General features: G+C 36.2%; 1 protein-coding gene across 6 annotated transcripts in view; it reads right to left on the bottom strand.

The window, feature by feature from the left end:
* The window catches only part of LMO7 (LIM domain 7), a 219,327-nt gene that overhangs the window by 86,842 nt on the left and 113,568 nt on the right, over positions 1-18,917 (bottom strand). For all 6 annotated transcript variants that reach the window (XM_073014398.1, XM_073014399.1, XM_038007757.2 and 3 more), the window contains one exon: positions 14,154-14,260. In XM_073014398.1, coding sequence (XP_072870499.1) covers positions 14,154-14,260 — 107 coding nt within the window. The remainder of the gene's footprint in view (positions 1-14,153; positions 14,261-18,917) is intronic.

The following is an 18,917-nucleotide window of genomic DNA, read 5'->3' as shown; positions in this document are numbered from 1 at the left end:
CAGATATTACCAAAACTCTTAATGATATTGTTAGCATACAGCATTAATTCCAACAGCTAGTTTTATTTGTTTTTAAGTCTACTGAAGAGGTTTATCTAAAAATATACTTAAAATATTATATCCAAAAGTACCTTCCTGACATTCTCTCTTCCTCGACCTGCTTTATTTTTCTTCATAGTCCTTATCACCTCACATTATTTTTGATTAGATGATATCTCTGCAACATTGGGTTAGGCAAATATTTGTTAAGCAAAACACAAAAAAGTATGGATCATAAAAGAAAAAATAACCAAATGGTAATTTCCTCAAATCTTTTGCTCTTCAAAAGACAGTTAAACTGTGAAACAAAAAGGCAAGTAACAGACTGGGAGAAGATAACTGATATATCTGACACAGGGCTTCTAATCACAATATATAAGGAAGTTTTATAACTCAATTAGATAAAGACAACTCAATTTTAAGAAGTTGGTAAATGATTTGAAAACATTCAGATAAATAATGCATATTAAAACAGCCATTAAGTACATGGAAAGATACTCAAAAATCACTAGTCATGAAGAAAATGTGAGCTAAAATCATAATAAAATACCACTACGCACTAAGTAGAATGACTAAATTCAATAGACTGATAATATTAAATGTTGAGGAGAATGTGGGACAATTGATATTTCTAACAGTATTTATCCACAATAGCCAAAATTTAGAAACACAAATGTCCATCAACTGGTGAGCAGATAAACTGTGGCAAACCCACATTTGGAAACACTGCTTAGTAATAAGGAATTACTCAATATGAATCAATTTCAAAAAAGTATGCAAATTGAAAGGGATAAAACACAACAGACTATATACTGTATGTTCCTTGTATAAGATATTATAGAAAAAGCAATACTAGAATGAACTATACTGTGGCTGGAGTTCAGGTAAGAGGTTGATCTTAGGGACATGAGAAAACTTCTAGGGTTCTATATGTTGATTATGGTGATGGTTACCCAACTGTTAATTACAAAAACTCAAGCTGTCCACAAAATAGAATACATTTTGTTGTAGGTAAATGATACTACGATAAAGCTGGAAAAAAAAGTAAAACAAAAGGCAAAGATGGGTAAGAACGGTCTGCTAGAGAAGAAAACAGCATGGAAAAAGTATGGCTTGGTTTTGGAGTCAGCAGTGATCATTTTACACCAGCAAGAAAGCATAGGCAAAAAAAAAAAGAAAAAAAACTAAACAAAAAAGCAACACCAGGAAGTGCTCATTTTTAAAAAGGGAATGAGGAATACTTGTCTTTCCACCTTCACTTCTTCAAAGTTAGACTTTGTTTCCCTACAAATGACTATTATTGCTTCATAGATGCCTCCCAAATCGACAAAGCCAGTGCTGATTTCTACTTAAATATATTGACAATGCCTATATTTCCATCTGAATGTTCTACTGTCACATCCAACACAATGTGTTAAAAACTTAATTTCCATCTTGCCTCCAAATCGGCTACCTTTTCTGTTTCTGTTAATGGTTGCACAGCTCAAAAGCTAACTCTTCTTTCTCCTTCACTTGGCTCAATCCTCATCACGTCCTACTCCAAACATCTTTGGCATCTGTCTCCTCATCTACATGTTCACTGCTTTCAGTAGTTGGCTTCCCTATCACCACACTCATTGACTGCAATAATTACCTTACCTCTCTCTCAGCCACCATACTTGTTCTCCTTCAATTCATTGTGTAGGCTACTTGATTATGCTATCTTTCTAAGTCTCTGACTTTAACATTTTAACTATCTGCTCAAAAGCTTTTGGTAATAATCCCATTACCTATGAGATAAAGTTTAAATCCCCTAGCCAGGATACTACAGGCCTCACTCAAGCTTGTCCCAACCTAACTCTCATCCTGCCTCCAATCTGCCCACCCCCATTAAAGACTCATGCCTTAAGCTTCCCCCATCAGAATGTAGGCCTGAAGAGCTAAGACCTTATTTAACTCATCTTTATTCAATGCTGTACCTCCAGAAGACTCTGTGAAATGTTTGATTTGGACTTCTTGCCTCTGTGCCTTTGGACGTGCAGTGGTCTTTAACTTCTCATTTAAATCCTACCCATTCTTTAGATCCACACTCAAAACTTACGTCCCCACCACTTTCTTTAAACTCTCACTCCACCACATGATCACTACTTTTTATTACCTAAACCCTTGTTACACAATGTGGTCCTCACTGGAAAGATCTGAAGGCTCATTAAAAATACAGAATCCCAGCCCTGCCCCAGACCTAATGAATCAGTCTGCATTTGAACAAGATCCCTGGTTGTTCTATATGCACACTGAAGTTTGAGAAGCACTTGTTTAAAGCACTGTAACTCTCAGTAAAGTCTGAGTAAATTCTCACCCATAGCTTCTAAAAATTACAAACACCCCCATATCTCCAGAACTTCCTTACTACTATGTCTGATAGGTATACATTCACGTGTTTTTCTTTTGTTAAAAAAAAGAATTCCTTCATTTAGTCTTCATATCCTTCATTTGGACATAGAGACAATTTTATAAGATAAACAGAACTGGGTCTGGAGTCATATGAGGGTTTCCACTTGCACAATTTACTAAGCCTGTGACCTTGAGCAAGCCACTAAGCCTGCATCTCAGTTTCCATACCTGTAAACTCAGTCAACCACCTTATCTTATACAGTGGTCGTAAGACTACAAAAGGCATTAAAGCAAAACATTCAAACAATTTATTTCTATTCTCCACTCACTCTTTCAAAGGCAGTATTTTTCCTTCGCTTATACATTTAATAGCTTTAAAACTCAAGTGTTTATCACATCTAACCCATCTACTAGTTATTTAAAGAAGAATTATCCCTGTTTGTCTTCTTTTGGTATATTCATATCTTGGGCTACTATTAGTTTCATGTGTCTTTGGCAATCTAAAGCATCTTGTTCACGAAATGAAAGATTAATGAATATTTCTTCTTTCTAATAAATGGCAATCATTTGGTAAGTTAGAAATAATTATTTCTAAAGGCTTAGTAAGAAATGATAAGTTCATTTATTATAAATCTTGGTTAAGAAATTCTTAAAGTGTTTCTGTGCTTGAGTCATTTCTTGGGCTTTGCTTTTCTGAGTCACTATTTGATCCCCCACTCTTTTTTCTGCAACCAGAGAAGAGTTTCATCTTACTGGAATTAGACTGCACTATTTATTGTTACCCTTGATGTGCTATGTTTACCACCTGTTTATAACCCTCCAATAGCTACACTGATAGCAGGATTCTGGGCAATCCTGCTACTGAAGTAATTTTTCTTCTTTAATCCAATAGAGTAGATACTTTTACTGCAATTTATCTTTCTGCTTACAATTTGGTCTCTGGAATAGAACGTCACATTAATAATCTTTAATTCTTTGTATAAAATTTAATATGTAATGATCTAAATTACAACAAAATAATATCCCATGTTATGTTTTCTTTTTTAAAGACCACTTGTTCCCAGCCAAGGACAAGGACATTTGGAGGAGAGAGAAACAGTTTAGTTTGGTTTTAACAAGATTAAGTAAAATAGAGCATCAAAAACTGGTAAACAAGAGATTATTCTAAAAAAAATATATTTACTAATTCTATTTTTTTTTATTATTATACATTAAGTTCTAGGGTACATGTGCATAACGTGCAGGTTTGTTACAACTAATTCTATTTTTAAAGACAGGTTTCAGGCCAGTGTTATAAAGGTCAAAGTGTGATAGTATGATCCCGAGCAATTTAGATTAGTAAGGTTTTACAATCCTCAGCACTTAACAAGAATGTTCCATTATCACAGCAAATACAATGGAACATTCATAAATATCTGCATGAAAGTCATAAAACCTACAAAGGCATTTACAAACACATATCAAAATCCAAATACTCTATTATTTCTCAACTAGACAGTGTTAGAGGACCATATGTGTACTATATCTCTTCTATTCTAAGGTACACGTTCTCATTTAACATTCCTAAAATTAGGAGATCTTAAAAAAATAAAATAAATGATCTGAGACTTGATGGCACATTGTAATACATCCATTCAAAGTTACTTAGCTCACAAACTCAGAAAAAAAAAACTTAAGATCATAGTACGAAGATATTTGCCACATATCAAATAAGGTATTCTCAATCATGTACACAAATCCATTCTGGGTATAGCTGGCCTGGTTAAAAAGCAACTCATGACCATTTTAGTCACATAGCCCTAGAAAGAATGTCAGCAAATTTTTAAAGTCTGTTTAAGTCTGTTTAGACAACACACTGGGAGAAGCACAAGCATGCAGGCAAAGATACCCCAGGAATGAAAAACCTAGCTTCATTACTGCCCAAGGTCATCTAACTAAGCAACTTACTCTTCTCTGCCTCATTGCAATTCAGGCATGTGAAGCAAAAGAGAAATACCTGGCTGGGCTGTTACTAGTTTAGAAATAATTTATGTAAATCACTTGACAGTGTTCGAAAGCTCCTATCTTCCAGTTTGTCTAAACTTAATTGCATCACAGTGACAGGAATATTTCTGAGATACTCTGGAGGCTATAATACAGATTTCCTAACCTCGTTGCTATTCATCACTCCAAATCCAGCATTCCCTTAGAGTTGTACACTCAATCACTTCTGTTCCTTAAGACCTAAAAGCAAAATTTAAGACTTAAGCATGCTTTTCTGCTTCTCTACTTTTGGCTTTAAGATCAAGGTAGGAAATGAGTAGGTTTTATTTCTCTTATGTACACACAAGATTTGTGATCTGTCCATCATGAATATGATATTCAGTGGATGCTGTTGACAAGGCACAAGACAAAAGGTCCACAACTGAGAGGACTCAATAGCAAGACTAGAGTATGTGAGGCTCTAGCCAAGCCCCCCACACCACCCACCCGCATCCCCATCAGCATTAGGCTGCTTCTATCTACCCTGGACAAAAAGCTCTATTTGTTAATAACTCAGTATAAACACCTATATTTAATGATACCACTCCTATTTCTCTTCCAGGACACGGACCAGGCCCCTTCGGTGAAAAAAAAAAAAAAATTCATCACCAAAACAAGGATTCAGGGACCTTCAGGAACTGGCACACCATTCTGTGAGGCCTCGGAAATCTATGTTCTTATTTAATAATGTGTGTGTGTGTGTGTGTGCTCTATTCTTGGGCACTTTATAAGTGAATATACACAAAATTGAGCATCAGATAAATAATAACTATGGATTAGAGATTTTTATTTCTCAGTATGAAGCCAAAAGAAGTCTAGTGAATGGTTAAATTGTTGACCAAGATACACTAATTCCTTCGATGATTTTCTCCATATCTCAGTAAATTAAATAGAACACAGAAAAAAGCATTTCAAAACAATTGACAGCCATCAGTATTACCATAATGCAATGAAACAGTGAAATATAGTAACAACGGTAATACCTGATAATTATCTAGGGACTTCTCCCTCAAATTGCTCAAAGCACAGAGAGCAAACCCTTGTTAAATTGACAGTGGTTAATACAAACACAGCTTAATTCAAAGCAGGTGCTTCTCCCAGGCCCACACAAACCCCACTTTTTCCTTTAACAGCTTAGGAAAAATTGGCTTATCTGCAGTGTGGTGATTCAACATGTGTTTTTAATCTAATGAGATTTTATTACACTATAAAAAATCTATCATTTACATTTAAGAATAATGTTAGTATGAGTTACTGAGTATACAAGTATATCATTTTTTTAAAATTAAATGTTTTACAGTAATTCTTTGGGAAGATATTTTCTTAGGTTTACTGTGCATATTTGGTCAATGGCGTCTGAAGCACTAGTACCAAGCTCTTTAAAGGATAAAGTGACACAAAATCCTGCCCCCCAGGTTAGTAGGGGCACCCTGAAAGGCATGTCTCTGCAAAGAATAAATCCATCAACAACCAATGCCACCCAGGACTGTTGCTCAACATGACAGAAACCATACCAGGGCAATTACCCGTAAAACATAACGGCTCCATTAACCTAAACTCTAAAAAAGAACACTAAACAGCCAATAAAAAACATTTATGCCTACTCTATTTAACATTTGATAGCCAGGTTCTACTTTTTTAAAGAAAAAAAGTTTTATCTTAATGCATTTTGACATAACATTATACTTCCTAGTTTCTTGACATTTCATTGTATACAAGTAACACTGGAACTAAATAATAAGCATGTCTTTCATCTCAAACACAGTACCTATTGCTATTTATAATTTGTTAATGCCTAGTGTAAAAAACCAAATACTTCAAATAACATAATCAACATTTTTCATGTTGTTAGTGTAATAGCCTTTTACTGAATAAAGCAAATGAGAGAAGTCCAAAAGGAGCAGCTAAGTTTTCTCTAAGAGGAAAATGTGACTGCGATGTACATTTGAATTCAGTAATGACAAGATTTTGAACACCTATTCCAAAAAGAAAAATATTCATAAGCTCTACAAAAACCTTTCAGATAATAGTTTCTTATCTAAAGGATAACCTCTTTATGACCAAAATGACACTTTTCAAAGAAATGAAGGGGAAAAAAATGGAACAACAATAAAAATAAACCAATAAACAATGTGAAGCTTTGGATTTGATTTGGTATCACTGACTAGTGTAGATTTTGAAAAGTGAGGGAAATAAAACTTTCTAAGTAAACATTCAAATCGGATTTTAAAATTTCAAAGATTTTAGAAAATACAGAAGTTTGGTCTCAAAAAAGTTAATTCAATTATATTGGCCCCACATATACAGAGGCAAGAGCAAATAACTTAGCTGTCTGTTCTCTGGTCTCCAGCTTTGCTATTCTAACAAAATGGATAAATTGTTGATTTTATCAACAATTTGATTAAGCATAAATGTCAGAAAAAACTCATTTGTTTTAATATCTGCTCCCAATGGAGAAAAGGGGTAAGTTTTAAATGGCCTAAATTCTCAAAAATAAAGAGCTTGTAGTTTGCAAGCAAAAGTAGCCAGAGGCCAGATTTTTTCCTCCATATTTTCCTACAGGAGACATGTATCTTCTTAAAGTCAAAACAAGGGAAGTCAAATTATGAAAATGATCAGAATGATAATTCAATACCATTTATGGAGCACTTAATTTACAGTCACTACATACTTTATATACCTGACTTCATTTAATCATTACATCTTTGTGAGGTAGGGGTATCACCCAAGTGATATGATTTGCTAAGTTCCAAGCAAAAAGCAATTACAACTGTCTAATTACTATTACCAGGGTTTAGCACACAGTTTGACACAGAGCAAGCAATAAATAATTATTTGCCATAAAATTAAACTCATGGAGAAGCAAAGCCATCACAGGGAGGAAAAGTAATCTGTCTAAGGTCATTCAGCTACTAACTGATATGACAAGATTAAACCCAAGTCAGGGAATACTAAAATCTCTACTCTCATCAGAGATGATTCTGTTCACAACTATGGATATACATCTGCTCAATGTGCTTGTTCCTTCCTTGAAAGTGATAAACTCAGCCTGGGATTTAGTAGAAACAGCTCAAATAAACTGTGAAGAAATCTTCAAGTTTCTCTGTGTTCAGATCCTTCAAATGTTTTCTAATTATACTAAAGTCAAAGTCAATGTGACTTTTTTTGAGGAGGAGGGCAGACTTTGATGTTTAATACTAGACAAAGGTAAAAAGTACTGAGGCAGGTAACTTGACTTTAGAAGGAATGAGGCTTACTGTAAACTTGTTGGCAAAATGTCTTAAAGTAATATTGATGACTTCTCATAAAAAATTACTTTCCTATGGGTTCCTGCTTTTAAAATGTTCTATTCTTTGCCCTTGAGCTTCTACCAAGATACTCCAACTACCTATATAACCACCATATTTTTCTACCTGAAAGTCTCAAGTATACACTTTACAGTTGCTTCACAAGATAAAAAGTGATCAGTGATTATGATATGAAGACACTGAAATGTTTCTAACACTTTACGTAAAAAAACATTATTTAAATGTCAGTTAAGCATTCTTAACATTTATTACTGGTACATCAGCACAAGGATTTATTAAAACTTTGAACTACCTTGAAAGGCACACAGTCCAAAGTTCCCATTTTAGTTTATTACACACAGAAATGAAACACATGCTCCTCTTAAACTGTGTAAGTTTTAGATTATGTTGTAATATGTCATATCATTATCATTATTCTGCTATAAGTAAAAGGCAACTGAAACCAAAAGTTCAGTGACTGCTTTGCCAGATTTGCTTTGCATTTGAATAACGAGAATAAAAAGAGGATGAGTTGGCAAAGATTAAGACAGGTTTTTCCCCATCTTCAAAGCCTGGTTTTAAGATATCCAGGAAGTCTTTGCAATTGAAATCCAGTTTTCAGATAAACACGTAAAGAGACGTACGGTAACAGGAACCAAGGAGATAAAGGGAATAATATATACTTCCTGTCCTTAAATAGTTTCAAGTCTCTAGAAAAGCTAGATGTAGAGGAAATAAAAGTCCTTTGAAAACCCAGATGAGAAACCTATGTCATCTCCAATTAGATGAGTTTCCTGATTAAAAAAATGAAATGACCGCACATCTCTATATTTCCAGAGAAATCTGTGCATTTATCTTTATATAAGATATTCCAGCTGTGAATTTACAGGGCCATCTCCCCAGTCATAATGTGAACCCCACTGAGAGCAGGTCTCCATCTTATCTATGTCTGTGTAAGTATAGGCCACATAGAAGATGCTGAATCAATGCTCATTATATAACAAACAAGTGATGACTTCTCTAAAACCAAAATTTCCTCTTACTGGATAAAGTGCCATTTTCTACTCTGTAGCTCCAGAAATAGATTTAACCATACATACCCCCAATGTCTATACTCTCACACAAATAATCACTCAAATCAGGCCAGAATAGAACATGAAAGTCAGAAAAACAATGCTTAATACTTCTGGTTACTGGTAAAGCTCACATTTAAAAAAAAAAAAAAAAAAAAGACTGAGTGAACTACAGGTATTTCAGTATTAGCAATTTTAAAAGTTGGATTAGGTCAACATAGGCAGCCCTACAGATAATCATTTGAAAGAAGAATGTCTTCCACAAAAATCTCTCTTTGGTTTAACCCTTCAAAGGCCCTTGTTGTAAAACAAATGCTAACTGATCACGGGAGACAGACAACTTGTATTCTCCCATGAAGGGTCTCATGTCAACTGCTATTTAGATTGGCCACCAAGTGAAACCCTTCGGAATAATGAATGTAAGATAGGATAGTTTTAAAGATGTAGACCCTGGCCAGGTAAGTCCACAGCATGAAGGCTCATCCAGCAGCCCAAGAGAGAATCAGGCCCCAGGGCTTTTTTGGATTTGAAGTAGAGAGCAAAGGAAGAAGTGCTGACATTCAGAAACGTGGCTATCTGAGAAACAGATTAAGAACTAGAAATAGAGAAAAACAGATACAGATAAAACTTCAATTATTCCATCGCTTGTCCCAGCATCAGACCTGCCTCATATCCCACAACCTTTCACTGCAGTTAGGACTCTTAGATATACAAACTTTGTCATTAAAGAGCATTTCCACATTTGACCATACATTTTTGCTGATAGTCTTAAACAGAGCCTCAGCCACACAGAATTAATGTTCCTCCCCTTCCAGGAAGCAATTCACAACAGAGAATGGTTGAATGGGATAGAGATATATGCAACGCAATTAACTTCCTTTTCGTTTTATGCTCTTCTAATAGTTGGCAGAAAGGGTACATTTTTAAACAGTCACATGAGTTGACAGGTGGAAGTCACCATGCTCAAGTTGCAGGTCCAAGTTTGGATATCATTACGCTTGCTTAAAAAAAAAAAAAAGATTAAGATATTGAGAAACTCATTTGAAAGACATGTACTTGCAAAAAAAAAAAAGTAAAACTAGGTCTAAATTATTTTAAAAAGCAAAAATTAAATAATTCAAACTAGGTATATTTTTACTTATATGAATAAACCTTAAATACACATACACACTTTCATACCTCAAGCCCAATTTGGCAGACTGTTAAAACAGAGTGCCATCTGGGAACCTGATTCCTAAGAAATGACTTTAGAGCACTGCCGCAAAATCAACCACTCTTCTGAAGCTTTAGCGAACAGTTACATCCTTAAAATACCATTTTGAGACTCTTTTATTTTCCTGATGGGAATATGTCAACACTAATTTTGATTCCAACTACTGTTCCTTTGGCAACTATCATGTGTAAAGATAATAGATTTTTAATTTCTGTACTTTCATTTTAATAGACTTACAAAAACAAACTCACTTAATATCAATGTTTACTTAAAGTTATATTTTATACTTCAAATATCAATCCTGTAGGTAATAGAGTAAGTCTATACTAGAAAAGAATTTCTTTGCATGACAAATAGTGTTCAAAGTCATTGCCACCCTGTAATGGATATTATGAACAGAATGTATCTGAAGACGTGCTAAAAACTGGATTGGAATGGTAAGGGGGTGGAAAGAGGAAACATGTTTACAATCTGTTCAATTTCTCAGCTTAAAATTTCTGATATATAGAGCAATGGTTTCAATACAAGACTTAGTTTCTGAGTCAAATTGCTAGACATATAAAGTTAAAACCTTTAATGGTTAAACCCTACCTTTCTGCCAACTTCAAGTTCTCCAATACAGGACCTCTAGGCTACTCTGTTGAGTTGCTTTCGACTACAAGTCATTGCTCTGTATCTCTCTTAACGACCCGATGACTCCACAAAGACCATGACACTTGCCAGAGGAGCTCTCCAGTGTGCTGTGGCAGGCTGGTGGGGCCATTATGCTTGATCTCCTACAGCCCTTTTACGGAAGGCCTGCACAGATGGCTCTGTGGGAACTTCACTACGTTTTCTTTGTGGAGAATGTGTGCTCAGTATGGATGTTTAGTAAATGGTTAAGAATAATGATCCAGTTTTTCATCCACACAAAAGATTGATTTCATGGCCTCAGATTGGGGTAGATCTCAATCTACCGTTCATGGAGACTAAATCATAAATTTGCTTATTAGCATTCTGAGAAGAAAAGAGGTTGGATCCTACCCATTAAGTCAGGAATATCAAAATTAAAGGTGTCACCTGATGCTGGAATACATGTGGTCCCTAAATAAATAGAATAATTCAAACATATTTGAAAAAAATTAAAACTACTGTTTCCTACAAAGTAAAATAATTATTAGAAAATTAGAACACATAATAGGATAATTTACAGAAATATGGAGAATACTCTGGCTCTGATTCGTGAAAAGTTATTACTGTGAATTAAATTGTAAATTTCAGATAGCTAGAAAATTGAAAAATAGTTGGAGTCCTGGATTATTGAAACTATTCATTAACAATAGCTCTTTACTTGCTTCTGCTATTGCCGTTCATTTTCAACACACACAACTCTCCTTGGGCTCCATACAGCAACTATCACCGCTGACCACTAACAAAAAAGTTCCTCACATTTGCCAACACGGAGGATATCTACTGTCCTTTCCTATTTGCTCTCAGTATGCATCATGATTAGATCAAGTTTGCAGCAAGGACAACAAGTCTATGCACTGGTAGATGTGGTCTGGGCAGTTATAATACAGCATTTTAAATAATCAAATCATTTGCTACACCTTGTTAAATTTAATGCATACAGATATGCAAAATAATTTCAAAGTACTCACACATAGTACCACACTCTCAGACAAGTTACAATGAGTCTTCCCACTTAAACAGACAATAAACACACTAACACAGAAATGCATAAATTATGTCCACATATAATAAGTTATATTTTAATAGAGTGTCAAAGGTGTCATAGTGAGTATCCTTCATTTCCACATGACTATTTTGCTGGCAGGGAGGGAATAAACAAGAAATTCTAAATCTAAAGCCAGAGTTTCTCAACTCCAGTACTATTAATATTTGGAGTAGGAAAATTCTTTGCTGTGGGGGCTATCCCATGCATTAAAGTGTATTCAGCAGCATCCCTGACCCATTAGATGCCTGTAGCAACCCCACCCAGCTATGACAACCAGAAGTGTCTCCAGACGTGGCCAAACATCCCCTGGTTGCCAAAACTGCCCCCAGTTGAGAACCACTGATCTAACCAACACCAAGTCCTTTGATCCACAATAATGATAAGACAAGAATTTTGACCCAAAGGAGTCTCCACATTATATATTTTTAAAAAGCTAAAATGCATTACTATTTAGTAAGCAATTATTTGCTTTTCTTTAAATCTGGTTCTTTTAGTAGAAGTGCTATCTCAGGGCATAAGAGCTTGGACAACATTTTTAAAGAAGTTGCTTTGCCACTTTCCTGTGTCTCATCTGGGAGGCTCCAGTGCTTCCACCGCAGCAGACCCAGGGTTGACCCCTTTGCTTTTTGGTCCAATGAGATAGAATTATCAGGAGAAATGTTCTCAAGCGAAGCCAACGTTCCCACTCAGGCATTCTCACAGGTACTACTTAGGCACACCTTGCTTTGACGAACTTGTGGTTTCCACTGAAACAAGTTGTTCTGCATACTTCTCACTACGGCTATAACTACGTGACCTCGCAGTTTCAGTTTGTCAGTAATTTCACTGAAGGCTGAACCCAGATACTAATTTGTCTGAAACATTTTAGGCCCAACATCTCATGAAACAGGCTCCAGGCAAGCACTCTTGGACTTGGGAGCCAACAAACATGTTTCGCCTAGTCCTTAGCCTACTCAAATATAGGCTACAGACTTTCAAAACAGAGTACATGATTTTAGGGGGAAGCACGTTAACGCTTAACAAGCATCAACAACTTAAGGAAAAGACTTTCAAAGTCCAAAGTTTCTTTGCCCATCAGATAGGCCTTATGAAGAAATATGCTGATAAGGAAAAATAAATACATCCAAATATTTAATTTTTATGGAAAGTAAACATGACTCCTACATACTATAGAAGCAAACATTTCACTTTGGTGATGAAATTTAGAATCTCTAAACTATCTTTCGATTAGTCAGAAATGCAGGCAGATTTATCCCTCCCATGTACATTTCATTACCATGGAGTTTAGAAAAGCTTATTCAACAGAACTAGAAGCAGGTTCAAAACAGTGTTCATTTAAAAACATATATTGTTAGACTTTAGAAAACTAAGTCTACCTGGGTTTGGGGCTGTTCTGTTTACTGCTAGAAGACAATGTGTACTATTTTCAAAGATACTTACATAGCTGGTTATTTTTCTTCAGAAAAAATAATTGGTCATCCAATTTTAAAAATAACTATTAAAAGTTTTACACAGGGATATTAACCACATAAGCTAAAACTTTGAACTGGTAGAAACCGATTTTTCCATTTTCATTATTTCTATAGATAGAATAAGGTGTTTATTTTCTCCCTTGCAAAAAAAATGTTAATTAGGTTTAAGAGGCAGGATGACAAACAGATAGTTACTATAAAATTAAATAACTTTCCTGTCAGCTCTATCTGGTAACACAGTTTATTATTGATTGCCTGAAAGCAAATTAGATTTACAGGAAATATAAATAAATACCATAAGAGCTTAAAACCAGATTTCCTGAAACTGTATACTCCCACACAAACAACATTTTCCACCTAAAATCTAACAAGATACTGGCATACATGTTCTCACCCCCACTTTCACTTTCTCATCCACACTATTGAAATCGTGGAAAACAGCTCATTTTTAAAAGTCAGCCACAGCTGGCAGGGTGCTTGGCATTACATGTTGGTCCCAGGCACTGCTGCCTTCACAATATTAAGAGATTCTTTTTTATCACTGTCCTATCTAATTTTTAAGCTAATAATTATGTCTTAATTCAAAATATATTTTAAAAATTTAAAGATTGTTATTACTCTGCAAGTTATAATATAATCCCTAAATTCACTTTATAAGTATAATGAGTATCCTCAACATTAGCAACCAAACACTACCATGTTGGACACGTATTAAAATATTAACACAACCATTTTGGTCGGTATAGAGATTTATAGTAAGACCATGCTATGAGTTAGAAACAGCTTCACATTCACAGTCCCTAAGCCATTTTTAAAACAGTCTCTTTTAGAATAAGAACAGAGGAAAACAGAGAGAGGAAGAATTTTTCTGTAATCATGAACTCTCAGCAATTCTTTTCACTTGAGCTATAAGTCCTAAGTTTAAATATATATATCTAACAAACTGTTGAAACTTACTTGACAGTGACTCGATTTGATAAATCCTGTAGATCTCCAGGATGGAAAAGCTGGGCTTCTTTCAATCCAATCTGTTCACAAGCTTTCAAGAAAACGTTTATATTATCCTGTGAAAAGAAGTGGAAAGTGATTGCTTAGCTGAGCTCTCTCTCAGACAAAGGTTACAAATTTTTATGCTATAACTTCGAAGCTTCAAAGTCCAATTATAGTCGGCAAAAGAGGCGGTAGCAAGACCCATGCATATGTATATTTGAAAAAAAAATACATAGGGCTTGTACAGCCTTTCAGTCCTCCAGAGCATACACGGTTGTGCTATCTTATGCCCGGGCATACACTGTTTCTGTGATCTTTGAGACTGGCACGTTAAACATTACCTGTTACAGGACAAGTGCCTAGCCACTGAGCAGTAATCTACACTTTGATGTCAGCTCTGCTCTGCAAACAAACGCCCTCTTCCCAGCTTTGCACGGCAAGCCTCACCTCTCCTCTTTAAAAATAACTCCAGCTACTGACATTCACCCACCCAGAAACTGTTGGCAGGGAAGAAATAAGAGGAGGAACATTCTGTTTCTATGATTACAAATTACAGAACGACTGTGGAATACCACACCTGGAATCTGGGTTTGGTTGTTAAGCTGGCTCTTGACAGGCAGGGAAACCATACTATAGGACTGAGGAGAAACCTAGCGTTCATTGGCTAAATTGCATAGTTTGTGTGGCACATTACTCACTCCCTGCACCTGCCTCAAGAGCTGCCTCCAAAAAAAAATTAAAGCCTATCCCCTCCCTCCAAGGTTGCCCTCGTATCTAATTTCAAAACCCAAATCCTCCATTCACAAACCAGTGCTTTTCGTTAATGTAAACTGCTGCACAAACACGGATTACAATATAGGCTATTTTAAAGTCAGCTACCTTTCAGAAACATACATTTGGTTACCAGAATTAACTTAGGCTTCATCTCTACTACTCTTAAAAAAAAAAAAAAGAAAAGAAAACACTTTATGGGGTTGAGCTTGTGATGATCCCAGGCGGGCTCCATATTCACTTTGTTATGGTTCTCAGGTAAAGGGATGGCCTCCCAGCATGCCAACACACATCTGTCCACTGAGGCAGCTGGCAATGCTACCTCTGTGGTGTGAGCCTCCTTGAAACCTCGTCTCTCTTCCTAAGAGGTGACTTTCACAGACCAGAAGATAGTCTGCCACTTGGAGAAAGGTAATTACTGTTTTCCTAAGATAAAGTGGCTAAATTCTACAGCTTGGGTTCTCGGAGAGTAAGGGGATTTCGGGAAAGCACAAGGAAAGGTGTGGCAAGAGAAAAGCAACACTCATTACTAGGGAAAGAGACATTCTAAAAAGCCACCATTTGTACAGGCAGGAGGCCATTCCAATCTACTATAGAAGGCAGTGAGAACTACCTAGCTGAAAGATGAAATCCATGAATCATTTTAAATAAGATGAAGTCAAAGAGTAAGGAAACTTGCAAGTCAAAAGTTGAATAGCTCAACGAAAGGTGTTTATTTTGTTTTTTGTTTGACTTACTATGGAAAAAGGAGACATAATTTATTGGCAAAATTCCAAGAGGAGCAAAAAGTGGTAATTTTGTTAGGCCCACAGTTTCCAAAAAGTATACTACCTGTAATTATCAAATGATACAAATAGTTTTAAAATTGACCCTCTGAGAAGTAGGCAAGAAAAGATGGATGGATGTACCAATACCCCAAGTTTCATAATGATATGGTTTGGCTCTGTGTCCCCACCCAAATCTCATCTCAAATTGTAATCCTCACATGTCAATGAAGGGACCTGTAATCCCCGCAGGCCAACGGAGGGAGGTGATTGGATCATGGGGGCAGTTTCCCCCATGCTGTCCTCGAGATAGTGAGTTCTCAGGAGATCTGGTGGTTTTATAAGGGGCTCTTCACCCTTCACTCTCTCTCTCTCTCACCTGCCACCATGTAAGACATGTCTGTCTCCCCTTTCGCCATGACTGTAAGCTTCCTGAGGCCTTTCCAGTCAGCCATGCAGATCTGTGAGTCAATTAAATCTCTTTGCTTTGTAAATTACCCAGTCTCAGGCAGTTCTTTATAGCAGTGTGAAAATGAACTAATACACACAGGACGTAAGTCTCATATCAATAAAGGAAAAACAAACCATTAGAAGTCTTCACACCAATTCAACCAATTTGGTTCTGAACGTTTAAAGTATTACATAAAACATTAAAATAAGGTTCTGAACGTTTAAAGTATTACATACAATATTAAAATAAGGTTAAACTAAAAGTAAACTTACTCAAATGAGACCCAAAACAATTCTTCACATATTTTATACAAACATAGTAGCATTCATCTGGTTGACAGATAGGTACAGGTTGATAAGGATAGATAAATAAAGCCAAACTCTCCTCAAAAACCACCAAAGTAGAGAGAAAGCACTTGATATCTAAAGTGACTCTACTTAATTGATGACAAAGCTCAAGAGAAGATACAAATTAATATGGTTAAATTCTAGTCTTAAATAAAGCCTTCATTTTAACCAAAAGAGCAGAATGTATTTTAAATCGTTGAGTGATGCTCAAGTTTAACACAGAATAGCTTTGTAAACAAAGTCACACATGGCCTATGCAGCAGGACCAGGTTGTACTAAGATCGGTAATGTAGTCTCATTCATTCCTACTGGACTTGAGCGCACTGGTAATTTATTCCTTGCAATTTCAAAGGATCCAGGCAAAGAGGTCCCTAAGGGTATATATAAAATCATAAAATAAAATTTTCTTGTCAGTTAAAACTTCAAGAAGCCACACCCAGCTCAACACATTAAAAGGGAAGTATTTACTTCTCATTTAATGAAATCATTTTCACTTGAAATTAGCAAAAATAAAAGGGAAAATAAAGGACAAATTAAAACAAATCTTATCTAATTGGACCAGTAGCCAGAACTCCAAGTTAGCTTTGTCCCTAAACAACTGTGTGGCTTTGGAAAGAGAGTTAACATTTCTGGCCCCATTTTCCTTACCCCTGAAATGAGCAGTTTGTGAATCTGTAACCCATTATCAAGGGCAATCATTTTTCTCTGCAAGAGAAGGGAAGCCCAACCTCCCTGGCCCAACCCATCACACAAATATTTCATTACCCAGCTTCCATAAAATACTTCATGTCAAAATCCTGCTCTAAACATCTGTAAACCCTGTATTTTCAGGACCAAAAGTGGCTTCTCAAAGACAAACCAACACACACACACACACACACACACACACACACGAAAACAATGAACCCTAGATGTATCTAATGGCTCCTTTTAACTTTAAATTTTTCTATGACTGTGAATAAAGCCATGATTACAGTCATCCCAAGGCTTTCTATTTTTCTATGACTGTGAATAAAGGCAAACACTACAAATTAATGGTTCTAAAACTGGCCCTCTGAGAGGCAGGTAAGAACAGATACATGGCTTTAAGATTTTCATATTGTCTCCAATCTCCCTTACACCCCTTATCCTTGAATCAATTATAAAGCAGTCATAATAGGTGTGGGGTGGAGTGGGCTAGGGTAACTTAGAGAGTTTTATGATCAGGAACAGCAGTACTTACCACTAAGATAGGATGGGGAAGCCACAAAGATCTACCAAGATAATCAAGGTTTGTATTTGTTCACTGTAGTACCCTACTAGTTATCTATTGGTGCATAATACATTATCCCCAAATTTAGCAGCTTAAGGGAATAGGTGTTTATGATTTCGCATGGTTTCTGAAGGTAATTCAGGAGGGGTCTTAGATGAATAGTTCCAAATTGGGAGACCTCTCATTAGGTTGTAATTGAGATGTCAGCCATGACTACAGTCATCCCAAGGCTTTCCTGGAGCTTGGAGGAGCTGTTTCCAAGACAGCTCACTCATGTGACTGATAAATCAGGGCTGGTTTTTAATAGGAAGCCTCAGTTCTTTATCAAATGGACATCTCCAAAGGGCTGCTTGATAGAACCAGTGATCCAAGAGAGCAAGATGGAAGTTGCACTGTCTTATGATGTAGCTTTTGAAGTCATATTCCATCATTTCCTCAACATCCTGTTGGTTACACAGGTCAGGCCTATTCCATGTAGGTACACAAGAACATAAACACCAGGAGGTGAGATTCATGCGGGGCTTTCTGGGGGACTGTCTACTACATTTCACTGTCTGGACCCACCTCAGTGATTGACATCCCAACCATCTGCAAAATACACTAAGGCCCAAAAATTTTCATCCCTTTACAAGGCGAACTCAAAGTCCAAAATTTCATCATCTAAGTCAGATACAGAAGTGTCTGAGGCTCTTCAGGTGTAATTCCTTAAGTATGGCCCTTGAGTAAAGTTTCTCTCAACTTGAATGCCAGTGAACTAAGACAAGTTACCTGCTCCCACACTCCCAACATGCAATAGAGTGACAGGTGTAAAATAATCACTATAGACACTCCAGGTCAGACAGTAGAGAAATGAAAGGCACACAGGAGTCACTGGTCCACAGAAATTCTGAAATCCTTCAAGATACAGGTTGGCAGTTCCTTCATGAAGTCTCAAGGCCAGGTTATACTTCATGGTTTTTGGCTACACCCTCTGGATTCTTGGTGCCACCCTAAAAGTCATCTTTGCTTTTCACCAAAAAGTAGCTTCTCTTTGTGGCTATGTGGGTTTTTCAATCTACTTCTTTACCCGACCCATAGCAATTGAGAGAATTAAGGGTCTCTTCATTTCATAATTCTCTATTCCTTTCAGTCTCAGCTGGCAGTGTT

Source organism: Chlorocebus sabaeus, chromosome 3 (assembly GCF_047675955.1).
Source record: "Chlorocebus sabaeus isolate Y175 chromosome 3, mChlSab1.0.hap1, whole genome shotgun sequence".
NCBI lineage: Eukaryota > Metazoa > Chordata > Mammalia > Primates > Cercopithecidae > Chlorocebus > Chlorocebus sabaeus.
This window is presented reverse-complemented; position numbering and strand designations above follow the sequence as displayed.